General features: G+C 41.3%; 2 protein-coding genes across 3 annotated transcripts in view; one reads left to right on the forward strand and one right to left on the reverse strand.

The window, feature by feature from the left end:
* The window catches only part of EEA1 (early endosome antigen 1), a 73,769-nt gene extending 67,903 nt beyond the window's left edge, over nucleotides 1-5,866 (forward strand). For both annotated transcript variants that reach the window (XM_034062755.1, XM_034062757.1), the window contains one exon: nucleotides 792-5,866. In XM_034062755.1, the coding sequence (XP_033918646.1) occupies nucleotides 792-914 (123 nt within the window). In that variant the 3' untranslated portion in view covers nucleotides 915-5,866. The remainder of the gene's footprint in view (nucleotides 1-791) is intronic.
* A 3,811-nt stretch (nucleotides 5,867-9,677) lies between these two features.
* PLEKHG7 (pleckstrin homology and RhoGEF domain containing G7) overlaps nucleotides 9,678-22,733 on the reverse strand; it is a 31,709-nt gene continuing 18,653 nt past the window's right edge. The window contains exons 11-17 of the mRNA XM_034063324.1: nucleotides 22,305-22,479; nucleotides 20,295-20,410; nucleotides 19,440-19,533; nucleotides 17,129-17,208; nucleotides 15,697-15,856; nucleotides 12,812-12,909; nucleotides 9,678-10,106 (exon numbers count right to left, since the gene is read on the reverse strand). Of these exons, the coding sequence (XP_033919215.1) occupies nucleotides 9,996-10,106; nucleotides 12,812-12,909; nucleotides 15,697-15,856; nucleotides 17,129-17,208; nucleotides 19,440-19,533; nucleotides 20,295-20,410; nucleotides 22,305-22,479 (834 nt within the window). The 3' untranslated portion in view covers nucleotides 9,678-9,995. The remainder of the gene's footprint in view (nucleotides 10,107-12,811; nucleotides 12,910-15,696; nucleotides 15,857-17,128; nucleotides 17,209-19,439; nucleotides 19,534-20,294; nucleotides 20,411-22,304; nucleotides 22,480-22,733) is intronic.

Raw genomic sequence — 22,733 nt, forward strand, 5'->3', positions numbered from 1 at the left:
TGTTTGTTGAAATTAGGTATAGAATCATAGAATAGTTAGGGTTGGAAGGGACCTTAAGATGATCTAGTTCCAACCCCCCTGCCATGGGCAGGGACACCTCACACTAAACCATATCACCAAGGCTTCATCCAACCTGGCCTTGAATACTGCCAGGGATGGAGCATATATATGTGAAAATAAGAGGTATCAACGTGTTGGTGCTTTTTGACTATATATTTCTAAACACTAACTAGACATAGAACAGAAGAAACAATTGGATATGTTTTAGGTCAGATCTTTTTCGACAGCATTTTGCTGCTGTCAGGGTATGCTCCGTGAACTAGATGAGGGATACCTGTGAGGTTCATTTTTGCGGTACTTCCTGGCTTGGTCTTAGGTGGCTCTCCCTGTCCTGCATTATTTCAGTGGTATTCTTTGGGTAGTCTTTGACCAAAGGCTGCTGGATCCTTTGAATCAAGGATACTTTTCAATGTGAAAGTAGGTAGTTACATGTAAAAACATGTTTTATGTGACCAGAACAAGTCCAAGAGGAGAAATTTAAGAGGATAAACTTGAACCAGTTCATTTCCAAAACTGGTATAGTCTCCTGATTTACTGAAGTGCTTCTGAATATTTTAATCTCCAATACCCTTTAGAAAGAATTTACTCTTGTGCCCTTCCATGTGCCATGTAACTACTATTTAAATAGTCAAACTAACTTCTAAAACATGAGACTTTACTTGACATGATAGTGATCTCTATTGGTGATCAATGCATTGATGTTTGGCACGTATGTTTTTTCTCTTTTGCAGCATCACTGTAGACAGTGTGGAAATATCTTTTGTGCCGAGTGCTCAGCAAAGAACGCCTTAACTCCTTCTTCTAAGAAGCCTGTCCGAGTCTGTGATACTTGCTTTAATGACTTGCAAGGATAACTGGCTATCGTGAGTGACAAAGAAATGTTACACTAAAATTTACAATTTCTGTCAATGCACTTCGTTCAGCACTCAGACTACTATTCAGTTTGGACAATGATTGTAACACTTGGCAAAATTTAGTATATTTTAAAATGTTTATCGATACCAAGTAAAATTATTGTATTTTTTGTGAGACATGGGCTCAGATCATCCATAGCTTATTGCCATTTATCCTGAAAAGAGCTTCTATGTCTAGAATAGAAATATCCAGTTATTTGTAAATAAAGTTTAAACAGAGGAGTAACAATGTATTTTTTTATCTTTTATTTTTTTGTTCAAGAGAAACAGCTTTTATGTGATATTGTAGTTTATTCTTGTTTCCTTCAAAGGAAAAGGAAGATGCAAAAACTTGTGAGGATTTTATGTATCAAATGTTGCTGTAAAAAAAACCAAAACATAACTAATTGTTGCATTTAATTGCATATCTGATGTTCTTTATAACCCCTTGTGATTTTGTTTTCTTTCTATCTCTTTGGTTCTTAGACTTTTCTCTCTAAAGTTTGAACTGCACAGTGAGGGTAATGTCTGGACTCGACTCCAACTGGGTTTTATTTGCTCACTTAGAACTTGTTGTAGTATCAGCACCTAAGTCCTTATCCAACTACAGTGCTTGGTTACTGGAACACCTTTACATATGCTGTATTGCATAGTCTGTGTGTGTGTGTCTGAGAGAGAGTATGTGTGAACCAATGATGAGATGGAGTTTAGTGGGCATTGCAGGAATATTAAATGATAAATTACAATATTCCATCCTGTATTGATTGATTTCACTTTTACATATTTGTTTGATGGATTTTAAGGTCCAGAAACCCTTATATGTGGGCTTTAAAAAGCAAACAAATGATGGCAGTAGCCTGTAGTGCATATCTCCCTGTGCCCTTACTGTGGAAGCCTGGGAGGTCCCTGAGGTTGTAAGGGACATCCAGACCTTCCATGCTAGGTATCCTACTAAGAAAAACTCTTTGAGATTGCTGCAGATGTCTGATCTTTTCTTCTGTCCCTTCCTCAGCTTTTAGTGGAAGATACTGAACTCCTGCTACACCTAACAAACCTCAGTTTTGTGCTCCGTCTCATCCCATTACCAGTGGGTTTTAACTGTTATGTTAGTTATATGACAGTCTGCTCAGAACAGTGGTGTGAATCTCCTGTTACTAGCTTAGTTACAGCCTAACAGCTCTAAATAAGAGGGCAATATATGTGTCTTTAGATATTTATTCATACTTTCTTTACTGTAATTGCAACACAGGTTCCTTATGTTGCAATGCTTCTTTTTTGTTATGATTTAATTTATACCTGTTCATTCTTGCCTGCCTGTCTCTGACTTTCTTCCCTTTGTGTCTGGTATTTTAAAATCATTAAAGTTATTTCTTCTGAGCAGGGGTTATGCCTTACGATATTTAGGGACCGTCTTAAATACTCTAGTAAGTTCCCCCCACCGCAGCCTTCCTACAAAATTTAGCCAGCTGTTTAGAGAAAAAGACTGTATCCTGATTCCTCTGCTTATTGCCCAAGGTAAGGAACCAAATTCTGTCACGATGTTGGAAGCTCAGCCATCATTAGGCAGGTTCATTTGCTTTTATGTTGACAGCTCTGTATGTGGATGAAGAAGAGTCTCTCTGACAAAAAAAGCCTAGTCCTGATAAACTCTTCAGTGAAAAAACTTCTTAATCCCTTTCTCCAGAAGTAGTGATCTACATGTTTCATGTCATCTACATGTTTTACCTGTCTAGTTCTATGTTTGCAGCCTAAAGGAGTTTTCCTCAAGAAGTTTTCTTAATCTTAAATTCCTATTTCCCAAAATCCAGCTGGATTACATAACTGGTTCTCCTCACTGCAGAAGAGTTTGGGATACTGTTGTGGTTTATGTGAAATACTGATCTGCTTTTCTGGTTCGAATTTGAGAGTTGCTTGCTAAAAAGAAAAAATTGCTGCAACAATTCCATGTGAACAGCCCCTGGACTCGTTTCTCCTCATCAGTATAACAATTTGTCATAAGAATCTTTTGAATACAAAATATGAGCAGGTTCTCTGCCTCTGGGAATTGTTTTTTCTATATATTTATTTATTGGGAGAATCTGAAGAGTTTGCCTTCAAGCCTTTCTTTGTCTGACATGTGACTTCAGAAACACAAGAAAAGAAGCGACAGTCGTGCTCCAGTGTAGATGTGCTCTGCCCTGTTGGGTAACACAGAGAGCCTTGTGCTGCTTTCAGCAGTGAAGGATGACCACATGGAGCAGAAGGGATTTGGAGAGGGAAGAGAGGAGCTTCTTGTGACTTCACAGGGACAAAACACATGAGACAGGAAGATGGAAATCTTTTGTGGGGAGCTAGGAAAATGGTTAAAAGACTCACTTATGTCCAGGCATTTTGCTTTTGAGTGAGAATATGTGAACGATGAAGAGAGAGCTCTGCAGTACAAAGGAAGTGGAAGAAGCTCTAGCAGGCTTGTTCTTAATTCAGCCTCTTGAAATGCCTTTATGTAAAGACAAGCAGAGTCACCTCACTCAGCTGGCTGCTGAAACAGTGTGGTTGGCTGACCGCAAATCAGACCTTGGTCTGGAGCTTCTCAGAGGCAAAACCAGCTTGATTTCTGCAGATTGCTTTTTGCTGATCAGTTTATATGACCAATTTTTTGAGGGAATGGAAATGCTTTCCAAATACACATCTGTAGGAAGAGGGATTGTTAAAACCTGAAGGAACAGTGGTAGAAAGAGGGGTAACTAGTACCTAGACCAGGGGTGTAGGAGCTTTCATCTTTGAGCTTTGAGTCTGCAGCAATAAGTCAGGATTGCTACAGTTTTTAAATGGAGTGAATTTATGATGCCATTGCTGAATCTTATGCTCCTTCTTTTGTGCTCAGGATTCCTGGTGCTGGTCTGCATCTGTTGACAAGTTGATGGTTTACTAGACTGTGTAATGCTCTTGGTCTCAATGTCAGGTTGGAAATTATGTTCAAGCTCTGTAAAATGACTATAGGATACTCAGTAAGGGAAACTGGAAGGTGAAAAGCTTTGTATTTATAAATCTGCTTGCAGAGTCTGACTGATTTGATGGGCATGTATCAGTAGGAACGTAGGTGTTTTGTTGCACTGCTTTGAAATATTAATTATAGGAAAACCTAGTAAAAAGCCTGGTAATTTTTACCACGCTGCGTTAAAGGATTCCAGATGAAATAGTTTAATGTACTGAGTTTTTTTTAGACCACAGACACAGGAACAGAGGGAAAAACTAGTAAAATGTCAGAAGAGATTAGTCTTGGAACTGGAAGATAAATAGTGGTGTGTTTCAACAGCCTCTAGAAAGAACCAGATTGCTCTCATTCACTGATGAAAGGCCATTATAGAGCAAGAGGTGGAAATAACAGTAAAACCAATGCTCAAACTAGTAGGTGTGTTTTATCATCAAGCTGCCTTTGATTGCTAGGCACTACCATGGCATCAGGAATGGACAGTGAAGTGTGGGATTTGTTCCTGAAACTTTCCCCTCTGCAAGACACTCCATCCACATTCAGAAGTGCTGGGGAAGCAGAATATGAGGGACCAGCTGCTACATGGGCTGAGACAAGCTACGGAGGCAATCCAGAAAGTGTAAAGGGTGTTGTTAATGGTGGAAGAAGCTCTTGAACTTCCTGGAGACTTCCATCTTTCTTCCTAGTCAAAGAGCCACAATCCCTTGCTTTGCTGCCTCCAGAATGCCAGTCATACAGTTCTACTCCCACCTCAGGTCAGCAATTCATACTTATGTCCTGCAACCCCTCTGCAGGCAGGTAGCCTTGCAGAGGTCAGTGGCAGGCTTTTGATCTTAGCTGGGTGTGCTTTACTGTTATTTGTTTCTTCTCCTCATGTATTCCCTACAGTAATCTTCCCCTTTCTGCAGAGGTTGAACAGAAAGGATAAAATTGATGAATCACAGTAGGAAAAGTTGCTCTCTGCAGGTGAAGAGACAAAAGGAATTTTCAGCTGCAGTTTCCAGCAGAGGCAAGAAAGAGGTTTAGCAGGATCTCATTTTTCAGCTGATTTTACTCTCTGGCACAAGAGTCTAAGGCTCTAGGGTACAGTGCAGGTTTATCCCTCTTTATTTGGAAGGCATCAAGTAACCAAGTTGCCAAGGTGTGGAGCACTAGGTACACAAGAACAATGAATAACTAATTTTGTTGGGTTTGGGACGATTAAGATTGTTTGTGAATCTTCACTGGAAAAGCTTTCTTAGTGAAGCAAGAAGGGTTTTGGGAGCAGAAGCATGAAGTAACCTTGCTGTGTTTATATTACATGAGCAAGAACAATTGATTCTTTCATGCAAGATGTAAAAGAAGTGACATTCCTAAAGAAGGGACCTGGAAAACTCAGGTACTTTTCTGGATTGTTTAATGTCAGTTAAACATCAAATGAAAACAAATGCTTGTTGGAAAACTTTATAACTTATTATGACCAGTATGTAGTGACAGATAGAAAACTGCTGGAGCTTAAGTTCAAATAGAATATAAACTATGGCAAGAAGAATGGTATAATGGTTTGAATATGTTGAAACTGATAAATTACTCCTCCAGGTACCACCCCTCCCACTCTCATATTCTTGGAGGACTAGGAAACAACACTGTCATTTGCACTATGCACTTTTTGCTGTCTAACTGAATATAATCTACAGTAAGTGGAATGGCATACTTTACATTGCATGTGTTAGCTGTAATCAATGGACAGAAAGCTTGTCTTCAGCTGGACTTCTCACTGTATTACATTTGGCCCCTTGCTATGTAAGGAGAATTGCACTTGTAATTTCTTTGTACCAAAATCGTGATCATCATCTGAGAGCACATGTAACAACAAAACCTGTGTAATCACGCACACATTGTCTTTGTAGAGCTTAATTTTAAGATTATTAAATAAGAAAACGTGAATCTTGTATATTTTCAAGGATCTTGCCAGTTGTCCAGTTCTTGATTTTTGAAGTCTTGACCTCAGCATCCCTTCTAGGATAAGTTTAGAATTGTTGTACAACCATGGCCTTTCCAAAAGCATTAAATGGTGTACTTTTCAGACCCAGCACTAACTGGATAGTGAAGTCCTTGCCATAGAAACTCAGTTTTGGATTGGTTTTTTTTTGTTTTTTTCTAAGGGGCACTGAATAAAGAGGTTTGCATCTTTAGAGAGAACATTAGATGCCACTTAAGATCACAGTAATGAAGAGGATAGGTACTAGTTAAGGTAATAAACTCTGCCTTTTGTCTGTAGCTCACCACACACTATGCACTCTCTGTGCAACAGATACAGGAGCATCTGCTCATTTGAAGATTATTGAAGCCCTGCTAACCCTTTTAAATCAATGTTACTATGAAAGCAGAATCCTGGTAGGTGTGTTTTCCAATTTTTCCTCCCCCTATGACCTAAACTAAAACCACATTCATCTGTATTTCCTGCCTTTCTTGGGTATAGAGGGCTGGGAAAGAGTGTTCATCGTTATACGTTAACAGGCCAGTGCTGGCAGGTCCAGGCTCCTGCTGGTGGCTTTATGGCAAAGTACTCTGTATCACACTATAGCTTCATTCTGGGCACCAAAGGGATGTTTGAAAGAACATCTTGCTGGGCTAGTAAATACCAGAACTTTTTATAGTAATGTGTCCAAAATGCTGCTTGTATAAGATTTGTCACTTTTGTAAGAAAAAGAGAAAAAGTCGCCAAAAAAAGAAATCATAAACCCCCACCATTTGATGCCATTACATAAGATTTCATTTAAACTACCTCTGTGTGAAATTCAGACATTAGGTAAGCTTAATAAGGTTTGCTCACTATCACATTATGTACGAGTTATAGTGGATGCCAAAATAGCAAAGGTATCACCAAAAAGGAAATAAGTCTCTTCATTTAATGTGTTTGAAAGTATTCCACTGTTTCAATTACTGTAAACTCTGTATTCTTTTAACTTCTGTAGTTCCAATCTTGCAAACTTCAGCTGCTGGACAGGAAATAAATCATAACCACAAGTTGTCATAATTATGGTCTGCTGGATGTAAGCAATTTTGTATGCAGCTTTGTCATCACCAAATGTACCATTAGTTTAGTCTTGTTTTTTCTCCAGTACTGTAATGGATGCGTGCCACAAATTTCATTGTCTTGTTTGTCTCTTTTCTCAATTTTAATGATCAGTTTATTATTGTAGATGTGAATATTGCTCATACAGCTTGATTTCTGTATGACTGCATAAAGTATAAATGGGAAATTTTTAAGTTCTTACCCAGTATTTAGATGTAACGTATTATAATAGCCTTATGTTGCAGTTTTGCCTGCAAAGTACTGCACTTCTTTTAAACTGGATCATACCATCTTGGTAGGTGTATGTAGATTTTTTTGCATGAGCGTGTTTTGATTTTGGTTTTGTTTTTTTTTTTATTTGAAGTTCCATTCTCTTAAGTTCTACTTTCAGTGTGTGTGTTTACTACTTGTGATCATGTAGTTGTGCCTTACATTGTGAAAGAATATAGTCCACTGTGCACTGTAATTCTTGAACTCTGCGATACAGAAAGCGGCTGTGGATTTGGATGAGGAGATGACACCATGTATCAACCGGTTCTGTATAAACTATGATGAAATGTTACTGCAATGTTTTGGGTTTTTTTGTTTTCTAACCTGTTAAAGGAATGACTAAAGACAATAAAAAAAAAAGAGAAAAATTAGACCTTTCTAATTGACCGGTTTTGTCTTTCAGAACTACCTTGCCCCATTTCAAGATAACAAAGCTGCTTTGAAATGGAGGATATGTCATTTTACAAATGACCTGTTGGGAAGCTGCACATCTAAGAACAAGCTAAATGTTCAGTTTCTTAGACTTGTGGGGAGATGCAAGAAGTTTTCACGTTCCTGAGGAAGCAGTGATACTTGCTGTGTTCCAAATCTGTTTTCTCAGAGATTAAATTCAGAGCAGTTTTTCCATTCCCAGTAGCTGCAAAAGGCTGATGTGTCCTGCATTCAAGTCACTGTCTGTGTTCAGCCATTGTATTCAATGCAGTTGGACAAATGGCAAAACTGGAAGACTCAGAAGTAGCTCTTATTTTATTTTTTTAGGCTAATGAAGGGCTCGTTTGTGAGATGGAAACGTCTTTCAGGGTGGAACTGTGTTGCATAGAAGCCAGGTGATTGATGTGTGTGAGACCAGTTCCGTAACAAAGCCGCTATTGAATTGGGAGGCATTCACAAAAACCTGTGTTTAACTATTGAAGCAGATCTTCCTTGCAGCTCTGTGTAGACAGTGGAAAAAGATGGAGAAAAAAGGTCTCCTTCCCAGCTTTGACTGAGGCATCTTTGCCTGAGGCATCTTTGTCTTCAGACTGCAGAACGGTGTGTTTAGCTTGCATCTCTCTGAAGACAGCAAGGTACTGTGAGGTTCTGGTGAGGCACTAGTAGTGGAAGGGGGAGGGTGTGATGCAGTGTGAAGCTCGGCTTGGAATCAGGGAGATGGAGCACAGCTTTGTAAGCCAAGTTGTGGCTAAGTGTTTGCAGATTGTGTGGAGCCCTGCAGCAGATCTGCTGTCTCCACTGTTTTGCTCTCTTGCCTTACACATTCACCACTTGGCATGGAGCCTGAGTGGCTGTTCCTTTCCCAGGAAGCTGTGACAAGAACTTGCCTACCACAGGTACAGGGAAAAGCACAGGGATGTGTACCACAGTGGCCTTAAGCTGCATCTGGAGGGTGTTCAACCAGGTGAGTACATACATATATATACAGCCTCCAGACAGTAGGTTGTATGTACTGGTGAACCAGTGGGTAAAATGTAGAACCACATCCATGTGGGTGTTGATGGGGAGGAGTGGGATTAGGGGCAACACTCAAACTCATCACTAATTCAATTGTGGTGTAGAGGTGAATGCTGGCTCCCCTGTGAATACTGTGAACAACTGAAATTGCACTGTTTTTCAGCATAGCCCTCATCTGCAAGGCTTCTCTGTTCCATTCCCCCCTGAAGTAGTTTCTGACTCTGAGGAGATATTCTAATGGATAACTTTCCTGCTGAGGAGACTAGTTGATTTGGGACAGAAAGAGGGAAAAGTGACAGTCATCAGGACTGGCTTTTGGGAAGTCTCCCTTTCTCTCTTGATTATGGTTAATATCAGGAGATTAGCCAAGGTTAACCTAGTGAGAGCACCCTTCCTCCATGGTAGTAACCTGCACAAATGTTGTGGCGAGTAGTTTCAGTCTGTTCTGTGGGTCTCTTCCAGTATCTCAAAAAGATGGCAAAATAAAGTGACTAATAATGGGCACACTTCTGCTACATGGACCATAGACCTGAAATAGCAGTGAAGTAGAGAATGGCTTAATGCAAAAGGAACACTCAAGTTTCTGAAGCAAACTTAAAAGGCTGCAGTGGGTGTAAAAAAATGCATAATGACAGATCTGCTGCTAATAAAGTGGTTAAAACTTCAGGTAAAAAAAAAAAGAATGCAAATAAAGCAGGGCATCATTGCACTTCCTTCTTTTTATATATCCAGTCACATCTCTGGTTTAACTGAATGTTATATGTAATTATGACTTTTTCAAAGAAACTTAAATAATCTCATTTTAAAAATTAACGAGGAATCAACACAACACATGCTTTCACTGATCTCATGCTCAAGGTAATGCAAAAACATCCTGTGATATTATAATTCAGTCAGTAGAGAGGCATAACTATCAGTAACTATGGCTATACAATATTAATACAGTGTGAGTGCTCTCAAAATAACCTTTCTAGACTTTTCTCGTGAAGGTATTCTCCTCACCAACATAGGTGTTTCCACTGTCCTGCTTTCTAGGAAACGACAATCTGTATCAGAGCTCCCCTGGATGGCAAGAGCTTTACCCTAGTCGAAGCAAAGGAGCCTCTAAGAGTGATACACTTACTGCAAGGCACATTGCCCCCTTCAGTTTATCCCTGCATTCTGCATTCACTCCTTACACTTGCCTAGTCGAGTCAGAAATCTATTAGCTTCAGAAACTTAAGGCATCCCGGAAGATATAAGTGTGTTATCACCACAATAGTCTTCCATTGCCTCTGTCAGTGCTGTGCTGACATTATTGAATTCCAGAGGATTCAGCTGGGAGGCAGAAAGCGGTGCTTTTCTTGATTTCATGTTGCACAGAGTAATTGGAGATTGCTGTTTCTATCTGGGACATCCATGTTTTCTGTAGCAGGAAAAAATAAGTTGTTAACCATGATAATAGAAACAAGTTCTAGTTATTGAAACAGACAAATCACCAGTTTTATTTAGCCTTTCTTCAAGCCACATGCTCGTGATTCCTGAACTGTGCATGAATTCTCTCAGAACCAAGGCTCCCAGTTGCTCAGGTCACTGCATGTTGCTGGAGTCAGTGTCTAGGGCCAGGGATTTCCAGTGAAGGTTTGTTTCCTTTTTGGTTGGAAGGTAGGGGTTTAATGCTCTGTTTGCTTGTAATGGTGAAGCCTGCTGCAGGCTATTTCACTCTTTTTTGTGATATTTATTAGCTTAATGCTGCCCCTGCGGTTTGGGCTTCCTGTTCCTCTGATTGAGATGGCCCCAGTGCTATCAGCATCACAAATTCTGTTCCCTTCTGAGATCTGTCATGTGCTGCCACATGACTTTCAGTTTCTAGAATCATGCTGACAGCATTCAGCTCTCTATCTGCTGTCATCAAGATATGAGAGCAGGGGATGATGGCTGGAGAGATGGATTTAAAGCACATAACTTCCTTCTCTCTGTGCTAGTCCAGATGGCCTGGGTCACAGAAGCTGAGTTGTCTCCGAATTGCTGTGATTAGACATTACAAATTAGGTGACAGCAATACAGGCTTAAGGTCTAGCTGTGTTTCTTTCATCCCAGGGTTTTTATTTTGCTTAGTCAGGAGCTGTTCTCCTGAACTGAGCTTTGATGCAAAGAGTAGAAACATGTGAAAAAGGGCAGCTCATACTTCGGGCTATGCTGGGATTTATACATTTTGTATTGACCCATTTGGTTGTTTTTTGTGTGTGTTTATACCCTATAAACTCATTCAAGTTAAAACATCACTCAGAAAAATAGAAAGCTAGAGATAAATTGAATGACCTACAGGCCTAAGGGTTCCCAGCAGAGGACATGGAAGAGTCTGCATGTGCCTGGCAGAGCACAAAGCCTGTGTTTGGTATGGGGTGGTTGCTCTGGAGCCTCTGGCAGAAGAGGTCTGATGTGCAGTGTGGTGGTGGTTGCACAGTGCTTTTCCAGGCAGTACTGGGCTCACAGGAATCAGGATTTAAGCTGTTGAGCTTTCCAAGGCTCAGGGAGAAGAGTGGGAGATGGAGGTAGAGAACGGAAGGCATAATAATGGTATGGGTGGGATGAGCAACAGCAGCGTATTTCAGGTCTGTGTTTTCATGTATCTACTGAATATTTGGTCTCTGAGAAAGAGGTGGGAATAGGGCATGGGATTCACTGCATCAACATTCAATGCACCATGTGTACTCCCCATGCGGTGGGTAGAGTGCAGTATTGCAGCAAGAGGCAGGTGGACAGGGCATCTCAAGGGAGCTGGGGGCCAAGGTAGGCACTGCACAAGTCAGGAGATTCAAGAGTCAGCCGTCTGCTTGGGATGAGTCAATGTGAATATGACATGTATGGCTTCAGTTTGCTGTCTCCCTTTTGATACAGCTTAGCTTGAGGCACTTGTCTGCCTCAGGTATACTTAGCTCCCTGTATACTACTCGGCAATATCATAGAATCATACAATAGTTTGTGTTGGAAGGGACCTTTAAAAGTCATCTAGACCAGCCCATCAATCTTACCCAGATCACCTTCCTTTGTGCCTTGCAGGAATCATATCAGCTAAACCCATGAGCTCATCTTGGCTAGCAAAGCTTCTTCAAAAAATATATTGATCATGCTGAGATTTGGCTTCTTGGGAGCTGAAATAAGTTAATTCACTGCATTCAACCAGTGCTGGAAAATCTACCCTGAGGGCTTACATCACCCTGAGTCAACAAAATGGGTACTGCCACCACATACAAATGAAAAGTACCCTTCACAGCAGGGCTCTCTTCTCTGATAAACTGGACTTGGGAGACATTGAGAAGATGGAAGCCACCTAGTGTGAAGGCAGCTTTAGAAGGGAAAGGTAATATTTCAATTATAGGAGAAGTTATCGACTTCTTGAGTAGGTATCTATAGTAGATAACCTGTTTCAAGTACCAACAAACTTGGCAGGAATTCACTCCTTGCTTTTCTCTGAAGAAGTCTGTCTACTGTTACTTACTCTGAAGAATTAGTTGTTGGTAGTCAAATTTGTGTGCATTAGGTACTAGAGAATGAAATTCAACTTACAGGAGAAAAAATAGACTTCTGTGAAGCGTCTACCACACTTTCAGATGTTACATGCAGCGTTATTAGTAGAATGTGATGTGGTGTGAAAATGGGGGTAAACTTATGTAATGGTGGAATGAATCATACCATCTGTTCAACCTGAAATTGCAAGATGTGTATTGTGCATGGATGAGCATGCTACAGTTTTCTGATCTGAGTACTACTGCATATAAGGTGGGGGTTTGTGTTTTGGTGTTCACTTCTCTGGAGGGGCTGACTGTCTTCATTTCTGTGACACAAAAATGCCTGGTTTTTTACCAGTCAGAAATTACAGTGTTTTTCAACAAGAACATGACCTGCTGCCAGCCCTGATAGCAAATTGGTACTTGTTCAACAGCAAAAATCCTGTAAGAAATGTGTGAGCCTGAGCACTGGGTTGTTATTTTGTTTTGGTCTGGTTCTGTTCAAATGTCACAGCTGCAGCCGATTGTTATCACAGCATGGCTGCTTTCAGGCTGCAATCCTCTTCTAGGGAAAGTGTGGGTGTGTAATTAGAGAAGAAAAAAATAGCATGCTACTTACTTTAGCAGCCTCTGTCTGAGCCTGTAGCAAGAAGACTGCTATGCACTGACGGTACCTATTTTCATGCTGTATTAGGAAAGCATTGCGCAGGCTGAAGACTGTGGAAAAATGTGAAGAGGTGATAGAAATTCCCTTGTACAGCTGTCAGTCCAGCTTTATATCCCATTGTCTGATTATGATTGAAGAAATTATATATGTAATCATATTTTATGATTCTTAATGGAGCAGTGCATCCTGATAGGGTTAGTTTTTTGTTGTGCAGGAGGCTTTGTTATTTCCAAAAGCTAATCCTGCTTTAATTTCTTTTAATAATTTTATTATTGTACTGTTGAGTCTAACTGAGGGTCATTAAGAGAAGTTTCCACTCAAAGTGGACTAAATCTTAACTGAAATTAAAGAAAAACAAATATCAGAAATTAAAGAGAAAGGCTCCATTTTAATGTTATTTCAAGCAAGTCCATACTATGTCTGCCAGGTAGGGAAATGGCTGCACTTGGACTGGTGATGATGGGTTTGGGCTCTCCCCAAATCTTAAATCCACAGCCAAATGTTAAAGGGAAAGTGATTTCCTAATCAGAAAATATGTTTTTCTTATGAGCTTCAGATATGGGTTCCTACTATTACATTTTACAGGTAAGTGTAAATCTCTTGTACAAGGTTTTGGCATTTGCAGGTAGCTCTGCTTTAGGGTGGCTTCCCAGGATTAGAAGGACACCATTATGTCTCTTATCCCTCCACTGATACGTAGCAGGCTTCAGGCTAAAATTATCTGCATAGTTGTCATCCTCCTGCCCATTACCAAAAGAGCAGTTCTATGACATTGCAATATGTATAGTTTTTTCTAGTCTATGTATTGAGGTACATTTTTTTCCCAAAGTGAGATCAACCCTCAGCGAAAGAATGGATGCCAAAGTATATGTTAGATCAAACATCAGGGTTTGTTTTTTGATTTATGGGATGGGTCACTACAATCACTACAAGTCAGGTGTTGCCATTTCTGAGAACTGCAACCAACAGCAGTTCTAATCTTTTACTGCCACCAATAGCAAAATTCTCCTTGAGACTGCAAATGACTTGGCAGCATTCCCCAAGGTCACACATTCCTGATAATATTTAAACTTTATTTTTTTTTTCCTGCAAATGGGTATTTTCCATTGGCAATGAAAGTTTTAGTTGTTGTTTTACACAAAATTGTGGAAATCTGAACTGCTAGCTCCCTGTAGTCATTTTTTTGTACCCCACTCCAAGGAGTTCTGTATTAGGATGGAGCTTCCAAGGTGTAACAAGACTACAGGTAAGTAACAGAGATTGTCAAAAAGAGACAGAGACTTACAGACAGAGACTGTAATAAAGCTGGTAGGAATATGTGGGAGATTAGTCAGTCAAGGAGGTCCTGTGTGCAGGAAAGGGCTGTAGCCAGTGGCCAGAGCTTGGGCTGGGATGCAGCAGGTAACTTGCCTATTCTGCTGCTGGATCATGGGGACCTTGGTTAGAAATAGAAATCTCTGAGTGCAGGAAATGCTGACTTGGAAAAAAAATCCAAAAATCTTATTCCCATCTCCATTATGGTGTTTATGGCCAGTTGGAAGTGGCCATATGGACAAAGCAGAGGGTAGCTGCACTGCCCACAACAGCAAACAGAAGCTGCCAGCCTTGCATTTAGTCTGGGCTTAGGCAGGATCATGGGGTTGTCCTCCCCTTGGTGAGAGGTGGCTGCTGCAGTTTCTTCTTTTCTGCTGGGTTTGTAGGGAGACTTGTTAGACAGACAGAAAGTGGTTGGAGCACCTTCTGGAAAATGTTATTATTCCCTGTTCATCCCCTTATCTCATCTTTAGTAATTTGCCTTTTATTGCCTACCTTTATTTCCTAGCAATATTGATGCTGAATACTAAGTAATCTGGGTGAATATATTTCAAAGTTATAATGAATTTTATGGGCTCTAGGTTTGTTTTCCATATCTGTTGATTTTCTACAGAGCACTCTAGCTCCTTGAACTTTTCCTCTCAGTCTTTAGGATTAAGACGACTGACAAGCCCTGGAGCCTGCAGATTTGTATTTCTCTTGTTTCCTTTTGACATAGGAGGCTCCTGGGATCTGGGCAGTGTTAGACTGGGGTGTGTGAGAGCCTGAATGAGTGGCTCAGACCAAAGGGAAACCTGATGTTTCATGCCTGCTCCCTCACCCACGCTCTGATCTATGACTCCAGGGATGTTGTTTTGTCAGGGTAAGTTTGGTCACTCTCTTTGGAGGTCAGTCCTCCTCCTTATCTCACCCAAGGGCACAGCAGCAGTTACTGGAGCTGGTTTCCCCCTGGCAGTGCATTTGGATGTCTTTGAGCAAGGAGGCATTGATACAGCAGGTGATTTCCATCCTCTCAAGGGGTGGTCGGGAGGTGAGTAGGAGCAGCAACAGGAGGTAGATCTCTCCAGCCTCCTCGAGAATTGCTGCTGTGCATATGTGAGGACACCCAGGAAAGCAGTGCAGTGGTACAACTGCAGAAAATGCTGCATAAGTAGTATGGGATTGAAAGTGTGCTTGGGAAGGATGCTCAAGGTTTGACAGAGTGTGAGGACAGGTCAAGAAAATACTTGATTTGTGAGCAAGAAGTCACTGGAGTCTAGCTACCTCCTTTAAGGTGAATGGGTAATATCTGGTGCGTATGTAAAAGTCACTGTTAGAGGCAGAGGGACATGGGATGCAGCATCTGTGTAAGCAGTTCATGCTTCACAGTAGGAGAAGAGTTGTGAAGCCAGAGTGCTCAGGCATCCCAGGCATCTAAGGGTGTTTTGTAGACAAATAGCATCTTTCTTACCCTTTATACTGCCACATACAAAATGCACTGAGGTGGTATTTACGAGGATGTTCAAATGCACATAGGCACATACCTGTAACATGGATGGGGTCAACGTTTTTCAGTATCAGTCTGTCTAGTGGGATGGGCTGGTCTAAGACAGTGCAAAATCCACCCTCTCTGATGAAGGACTGCAGCTCAGGAGTTAGGGAAGGACAGGCAGGCATTAAACTGGTGTCTGAGCTCCCATATTTCTGGGAATAGAAGATGAAGTTGCTTAGCTGGTTGTCTGCCATCTGCTTATGAAGTATAGGCACTAAGCAGGCCTAAATTATGTGCTTTCTCTTACCAGAGTTACTCAGACAGCTTAGTTGCTTGAGGAACCTCAGAAAAAATCATTGGTACCTGGAGCTCTACATCAGGCTTTGTACTAAAAAGCCTCATTAGAAACACAGTACAAGTCCACAGGCAGAAAACAAGTGTTCAAAACTCTCTTTTTTTTTATTTTCTCCGCCTTTTTCCCCCCTGATTTAATAACAGGACCTTTTCTCTGTTCCTTGAAGGTGTGTTTCATCATCTCCCCTCGCACAGGTGCAGACAGTGCCTGGTTCACCAGATTAGCAGGGGCACCAGATGGGTTGCAGCCCTTCACAGAAGGTTCCCCAAAATATGTACGTTGGGCAACCATTTGAGACTTGCCAGTGGGCACCAGGTCCCTTGAATCCCTGCTCCCTTCATCCCCCTCTGTTGCTAAGGGATGGTGCTGCTGGTCTAGAATCTCACTGCATACATTCTCTTATCTCCTACAAAAGCAGAACACCTACTTCTTTAAAGACAAACACAAGTCTTTAAATCAGACACAAAGTTCTTGAGATCAGCATAGGTTCACCTGGCCTTAATTTACATCAGCTTCATAAACCTAATGAGCTAGATGCACTCCTGCACTGAAGCTTTAGTAATATCAGGTCATCCACTCCCTTTTTTGGTGGCTAAATACAGATATTTATCATATATAGAACTCCCTCAATTTTAAACAACTAGGCAAAGAGAGGAGACGTCCAACAGACTGTGTTAGTGCTGAGAACAAAGCCAACTTTCCATTTCCCTGTTTTCTCCTGCCTCCCCTCTTTTTTTCTATTTCTTTCCAAGAGTTCTGATACCTCTGGGATAAAAGTTTCTCAGGTGCTGAACTGAGTCTTGAGGGAGCATTACAAATCTTCTCATAACCCTGCACTTTTCTGAGCAGCAGGAATCCAGTGTGTCAGAACACCACCAGGCACACAGGCAAATATTAAGGTCTTGTAATGTAAATTCTGCCTGTCATAGTGTGTCTGTGACATACTGAGCCTAGAAGCAGGGTTTTGAATCAGTGTGATGGTTTTCTATTAAGGAGGTATCACTGGGCCTTCATGCTGATGAGACATCTTGTATTTATCATTAGATCAGTCTTCCAAAGTACACTCAAAATATTTACCAAGCTAGCAACTATAACAACCACAACCATGTATATCTCTATCCGTTATTACCTTTCTGTGACGTTTAATTTTGGTAATTAATAGGAAATCGTTGAACAGGAAGAGGTAGATGTCAAGGAGTCTTGTGCTTTCTGAGGAGAAAACCGAAACAAAATCAGTTTTATGGTGGGACTGTTTTAAGGAACTGCTATTTTATAATGAAGCACATCTATGAATTATGCCCGTTAAAAGAATCATATAAAATGCTTTTAGTGAAGAAGCATGGTTTCTGATATAGTACACAACTACTTCTCCCCTGGTCTGCACTTAATGTTTCTTGTTGATTTTGGCTACTAATACTTGTATCTTGTAGCAGCTACCTTGTGAAAAACAGCTACTTGACTGCCAGGAAAAGTGACCTGGATCCCCTGGAGTACCTACAAAGGCAACCATTGGCATGCTATAAATTAGCAAATTCTACCTGGTAAACAGTGAACCCTCTGAAAATGGCAGAGATAAAGAGGGAAGTGCCCCCTTTCCCTGGTACCTTTAAATATTGGTATGCTGCCTTCTCCACAGGCTATTGTAGTGATGAAATGTTAATTCATAAGATCATAAAAGCAACCTCTCTGATCCCCTCTACCATTATTTGACCACCCTAATTGTTAATTTTTTTCCCAAGTATCTAATGGAGGAATACCCCATGCTGCAACTTGCATTGTTATATCTCATCCTTTCTCTGTGCAACACCAAGATGCCTTTAGCTTCATCTGCCTTAAACCATCCATTAGGCAGTGAAGACAACACTAAGGTCTTCCCTGAGCCTTCTGTTCCTATATCTGAACAAATCCACTTCTCTCAGCTGCTCCTATTCTCAGCTACAGGATTACAAAAGGTCCACACAACTGTAGTCTCAGTGATCTCTGTTTCATTCAAGCGATCGCATTCACTTTAACACCAAATTTTTGTGAGCCTGTTCAGGGGTGATGACTTTAGGACATGCTTCTTTCTGTTGTGTGGTATTATGTTTGACTTGTGATTTCATTTTTGTCTTGAAAGATATTTCATTCAGGCAAGTGGCCAATTGCCAGGCACTTTTATATTACAGATTGCAGGCAGCTGGCTTGGTGGGTAAGAATTATGCTCATACTTCTTTCCATTTTCCGATTACATATTGCAGAAAGCAATGTAGCCACCCAACGGCCACCCTTACCTCCTGCACTGGGGGCTGATGTCTCATCAACAGAGCAATGAGTGCAGAGGGAAGCATGGAAAGGAGACGACTCAGTGGCCTTCTTTCAGCTGTGCGTGCCACCCCCTAAACATCATCAGCAACCTCTTCTCCATGTCCCTGATGTTGTGCCTTCTGTGCAACTAGAATTCTCCTCATGAAACACTGGAAAATACACACTGTGTTTCTTTTGCTACGCCTTTTATAACAGTAATAACAGTGGTGGGAGACAGAAAGTTTATTCTCTTCACCTCTCTTTCTGAGGAAGTGGTGAAGGAAATGTAAGACATGGGCTCTGCTTCTTTCTGTCAAGCCATTTTTACAGCCCTGCATCCACCATAGCATGCAGCTTCCAGCACCCTTTCACGTGATGGTCTTCACACTGACCAGGCTCTCCTTCCTGCTCATACAAGGAAGACATTTGCTTTTCCTCTGCAGCAGCTGGCCAGCAAGCAGCCTGTGCCCTGCCACAGAGTGATGCCTGTTTGCCTGGAGATATGAGTCTCCACTCTGCCAGTGTGATAGCTGCAAACAGAGATGAAGAAATCAACATGCTCGTGTGGGAGCACTGTGCTACCTGTGGAGTTAATGGCATGTTGTAGCAGTGCTCTGTTCATAGAAGGGAAGCCACTTGCCAGGATAACACCTTCTTGTTCCAAGGCATCCATCAAAACAGCAGTCTTAGCAAAGAAGAAATATGAAATAAAAATAGGAAAACCCTCTGCACTTGTCAGTGATTTTCAAGGAAGCATGTGGTGGATATGATGCCAGAGAGGTGAATTGTGTTGACATCGGTCCCCAGGAACATGAGGCACCTTGTATAGGACAGTCTAAACTTCCTGTTTGCTTATTGGCACATTCTTGAATGTGACAGTAAAATGCTCCCTTTGAGTGGCAGGCACTGGCAAGTCAAGCTGATTTCTTCAGCACCTGGCAGACTGAATATCCAGATGTGACAGTAAACAACCATGCAGATTACTCATCCTTTTGGCAGCTTTCCTGCTTCTCAATCTCTCTGTGACAAGCTGTACATTTGCTTTTTCTTTCCCACACCTGCCCTAATACTGTTGCAGAGATTCATTCTGCATCTGCCATAGCAAAATGTGATTCTGTTCAGCTAACTCCTGATACTGGGACATTTAGGGACGTTACCTGCTAGTGTTAGCCTCCCTTCATGAAGGAGAAGTCTGTTCGTTGAACACAAAATGTTTTCACTGCTGTTTTCCCTTAGGCTTTGCTTCAAACACTTGACCCAAAAAAAAGAGAGAGAGAGTGAACAGGGAATCTTGCATATCTGATGGAGAGCTGCAAGGCAGCCAGCAGCTAAATTGAGTACATGTGTGCTCTTATCTCAGGGTAAATACATCACACAGTTAATAACTGAGCATGGCTACATTTCTTCAACAGTGCTATTGCTTAAACATGTTTAAGCTTTTGAAATGTTAAGCTGGGTTTTGATTTTCTGGAGTGGTTTTAATGGTTTTTGCAGCCCTGTGTGTGAACAGACACAATCACCCACTTGATACCATAATTCTTGAAGTCTGTATGTATGGCTAAGGGGGTGACCAGAGCAGAAAGGTGCACGTGTTCCCAGGTATTTTTCGTAATGCTATTTAAATGTCAATAGAAATTTATTTGGCTCAACTTGAGGAGTGAAAGAGGCAAATAATTTCTGCTTCATATCTTTATAAAAAGGTAGCAATACTTATATCTATCCCATTTCATTATGCTCCCTAAAAGAAACCTCTGGAAAGTCTTCCTGGATCACAGGATCGTACTCTCTTGAACGTTAGCTAAGAGCAACCCATGCTATCATCTAAGGCACTGTGCACAGCCTGCGTGTTCAGCTACAGTATTTGTAACGCTCAGGCTGCAGCTGTTCCTGTTAGAGCAAAGCCATCTCCCACAACTAAAATACAGACAAGCAGCCAACTTTAGACCACACTGTAAAAATAGATAGGAAACTAAACATTCCTTGAGGAAAATGCCCTTTAGAAAACTGCTTACCTCTGGGACAAAGAATCTCTTGTCACGATCCCAGACCTGAGGCCAAATTATGACCTCTTGCAGCTGCCTGAACTTCTGAAAGTTGTCCAGCCACTTGACTTTACCTTCCAGATCACCTGAAATATGTGGAACATCGGTTACTGCCAAGGCTGGCAAACCCAGTCCTGTTTCCATAAGATGCTGAATATTGTTTTTTTTTCCCCAATAGAAGCCAGACCTCCTCACATGTTAAGTCCCAGATAAAATCCTGGCCTCACTGTAAAAAATGCCTAAGCTCTTCTTAGGTCAGTAGAACCAGAATTTCTAATGGTGCATTCAAACATGCTTAAATTCAGTGCTAAATGAAAAGGTTGTGTTTGCTAATCTGGTTGGGAAACAGGGGGAATTATATAAAACTCAACCGAACTGGAATCTTTAAAAATTGCTTAAAAATGCTGCTTTTCTAAAGTATCTGAGCTAGTGAGAGAAAAATGTTTTTCATTATATACAGCCTGGTAAAAAGACTGTTGAAATTAGTGAGAATTCATTTTGAGGGAAGTGATGCCAGAAGTGACCAAAGACTGGGATTGGGATTTCAGAAGGTGAAAAGTGGAGACTAAGTCTTTGCTGATTCAGGGCTGTTATGGGGAAAACCTTAATGAACATGCAACTTGAACTCCAGGTTTTTTAATTGAGTGATATTGCAGATAATGGTTTCAGACACACACACACACACACACACAAACATCAGAAGGGGAATTCTGGGACTGCAGCTCTTCCTTATGTCACTGACTCTCTGGTCAAAAACTGAAGCCCCATCTTTGTTAGATGTTGTGGTGAAGAGGGGTCATCCCTCTATGGTTGCTTTCCTTAGCCCAGAAGTATCTAAACTCTGGAAGGACCAATTGTTTTTGCCAGGTATATTCCACAGGTATCCCATGGTCTTTTGGGGCATACCTAAATCTGCTGTCTGCCCAGCAGAATTCCCTAGACTAGTGACAAAACAATCATATTTTCTGATGGGACCTGTTCTTTGCCAAAACCTGTACTCCTTGGATGGCCATGAGGCTAGATACTTCACAGGACTTGGCAAGAAGAGAAAGAACCCAGGCCTCTCTTTTAGGTGGTAATTCTGTCATTGGAGTATTTACCTAAGAAGGAGCCGCAGATTTATGTATCCCTAGAAGACATTAACTCACTGCCTCATCTCCAAAGGAAATGCTTGAGCCTTTCAGCCTCTAGGATAGGGAGAAGAATGATGGCAGAGATCTTACCACCATGCTGAGTGTACTGCTGATGAGGATGAAGCACTGCCTGGCACCTCTCCTTGCCAAGATTGGCAGGATAAGTGTCTTGCTGATATACTGTTTTGTCTTTGATTTTAGTAGGGGCTGCTTGAGGCCTTTGGGGAGTAAATGTACTGATGTACTATGTGATCATGAGACACTTAGAGATGCATTTATAGCTGTCCGATCAAGACTTAATTAATAAATTATATAGAATTAATAAAAAAAAATCCTGGTCCAATCTTTTTTTTTTTTTTTCTCCATAATAGCTAGAGAAAATCTGTAGCTGGGATAGCACTTCAGCTATTTTGCATAATAGGACCCTATCATTTAATGAAAGGGCACTGATATAATATTCCCCTTGTGAATGCACTTTTATCCTATTAAGGATTAGCCCCAACACAGCCTTCTTAGGCATAAATCCAACTCAAAGGATTCATTGTTTGAGAACTTTCTTGATTTGTTCTTTTTTGTGATCTCCTGTTAATTGTTTGCATGTCACTGCAGATGATTCTGAGCAAATACAGGTGACTCACTGATTTGGGAGGCCTGAGAGGGTTTGACACCCCAAGGGTGGCACCAGTTATTTCCTACAGAATGAAGAAGAGCTCAGGATTGTGGAAAGGCTTGTGCATCCTCAGTGCATCTCTGCGGGGAGACCAGACCAATTCACACTCATGCACAAATGGCCACATAACTAGCAAATAGTTAAATGCACACTTGATTTTTAACCTTAGCTACTTACGTATGGACTTTTCCACCTTCTCTTTAAGTGACTGGATAAAGCCTTTCTCTGTTTCATCAGTGCTCCTCTTCCAGATGTTGTTGAGGAGGAGGGGATAGCGCATCAGTCGATGCAAAGGAGCGACCAGCAGCTCTGACAGATGCAGTCTCTTGCACTGCTCATTTTGTTCACACCACTGCTGAAGATAAAAAAACCTGCCTTATGTCTCATCCTGCTCCCTGGCAGGGAGGTAGAAAACAGATTTCTGCATCATCAGCTGACTGTAATGAGACTGGGACTAATTAAAAGTTGAACTGCTCACACAGTGAGAGCAAGGGCAGTGTAAAACATTTGTGGTTTAACCTGGTAGGTAGCTGAACACTGTGCATCTGCTCTCTCATTATCCCCTCACCCAGAAGAATGGGAGAGAGAACTGGGGGGTAAGGGGAA

The sequence above is a fragment of the Melopsittacus undulatus genome, chromosome 5 (assembly GCF_012275295.1).
Source record: "Melopsittacus undulatus isolate bMelUnd1 chromosome 5, bMelUnd1.mat.Z, whole genome shotgun sequence".
Taxonomy (NCBI): domain Eukaryota; kingdom Metazoa; phylum Chordata; class Aves; order Psittaciformes; family Psittaculidae; genus Melopsittacus; species Melopsittacus undulatus.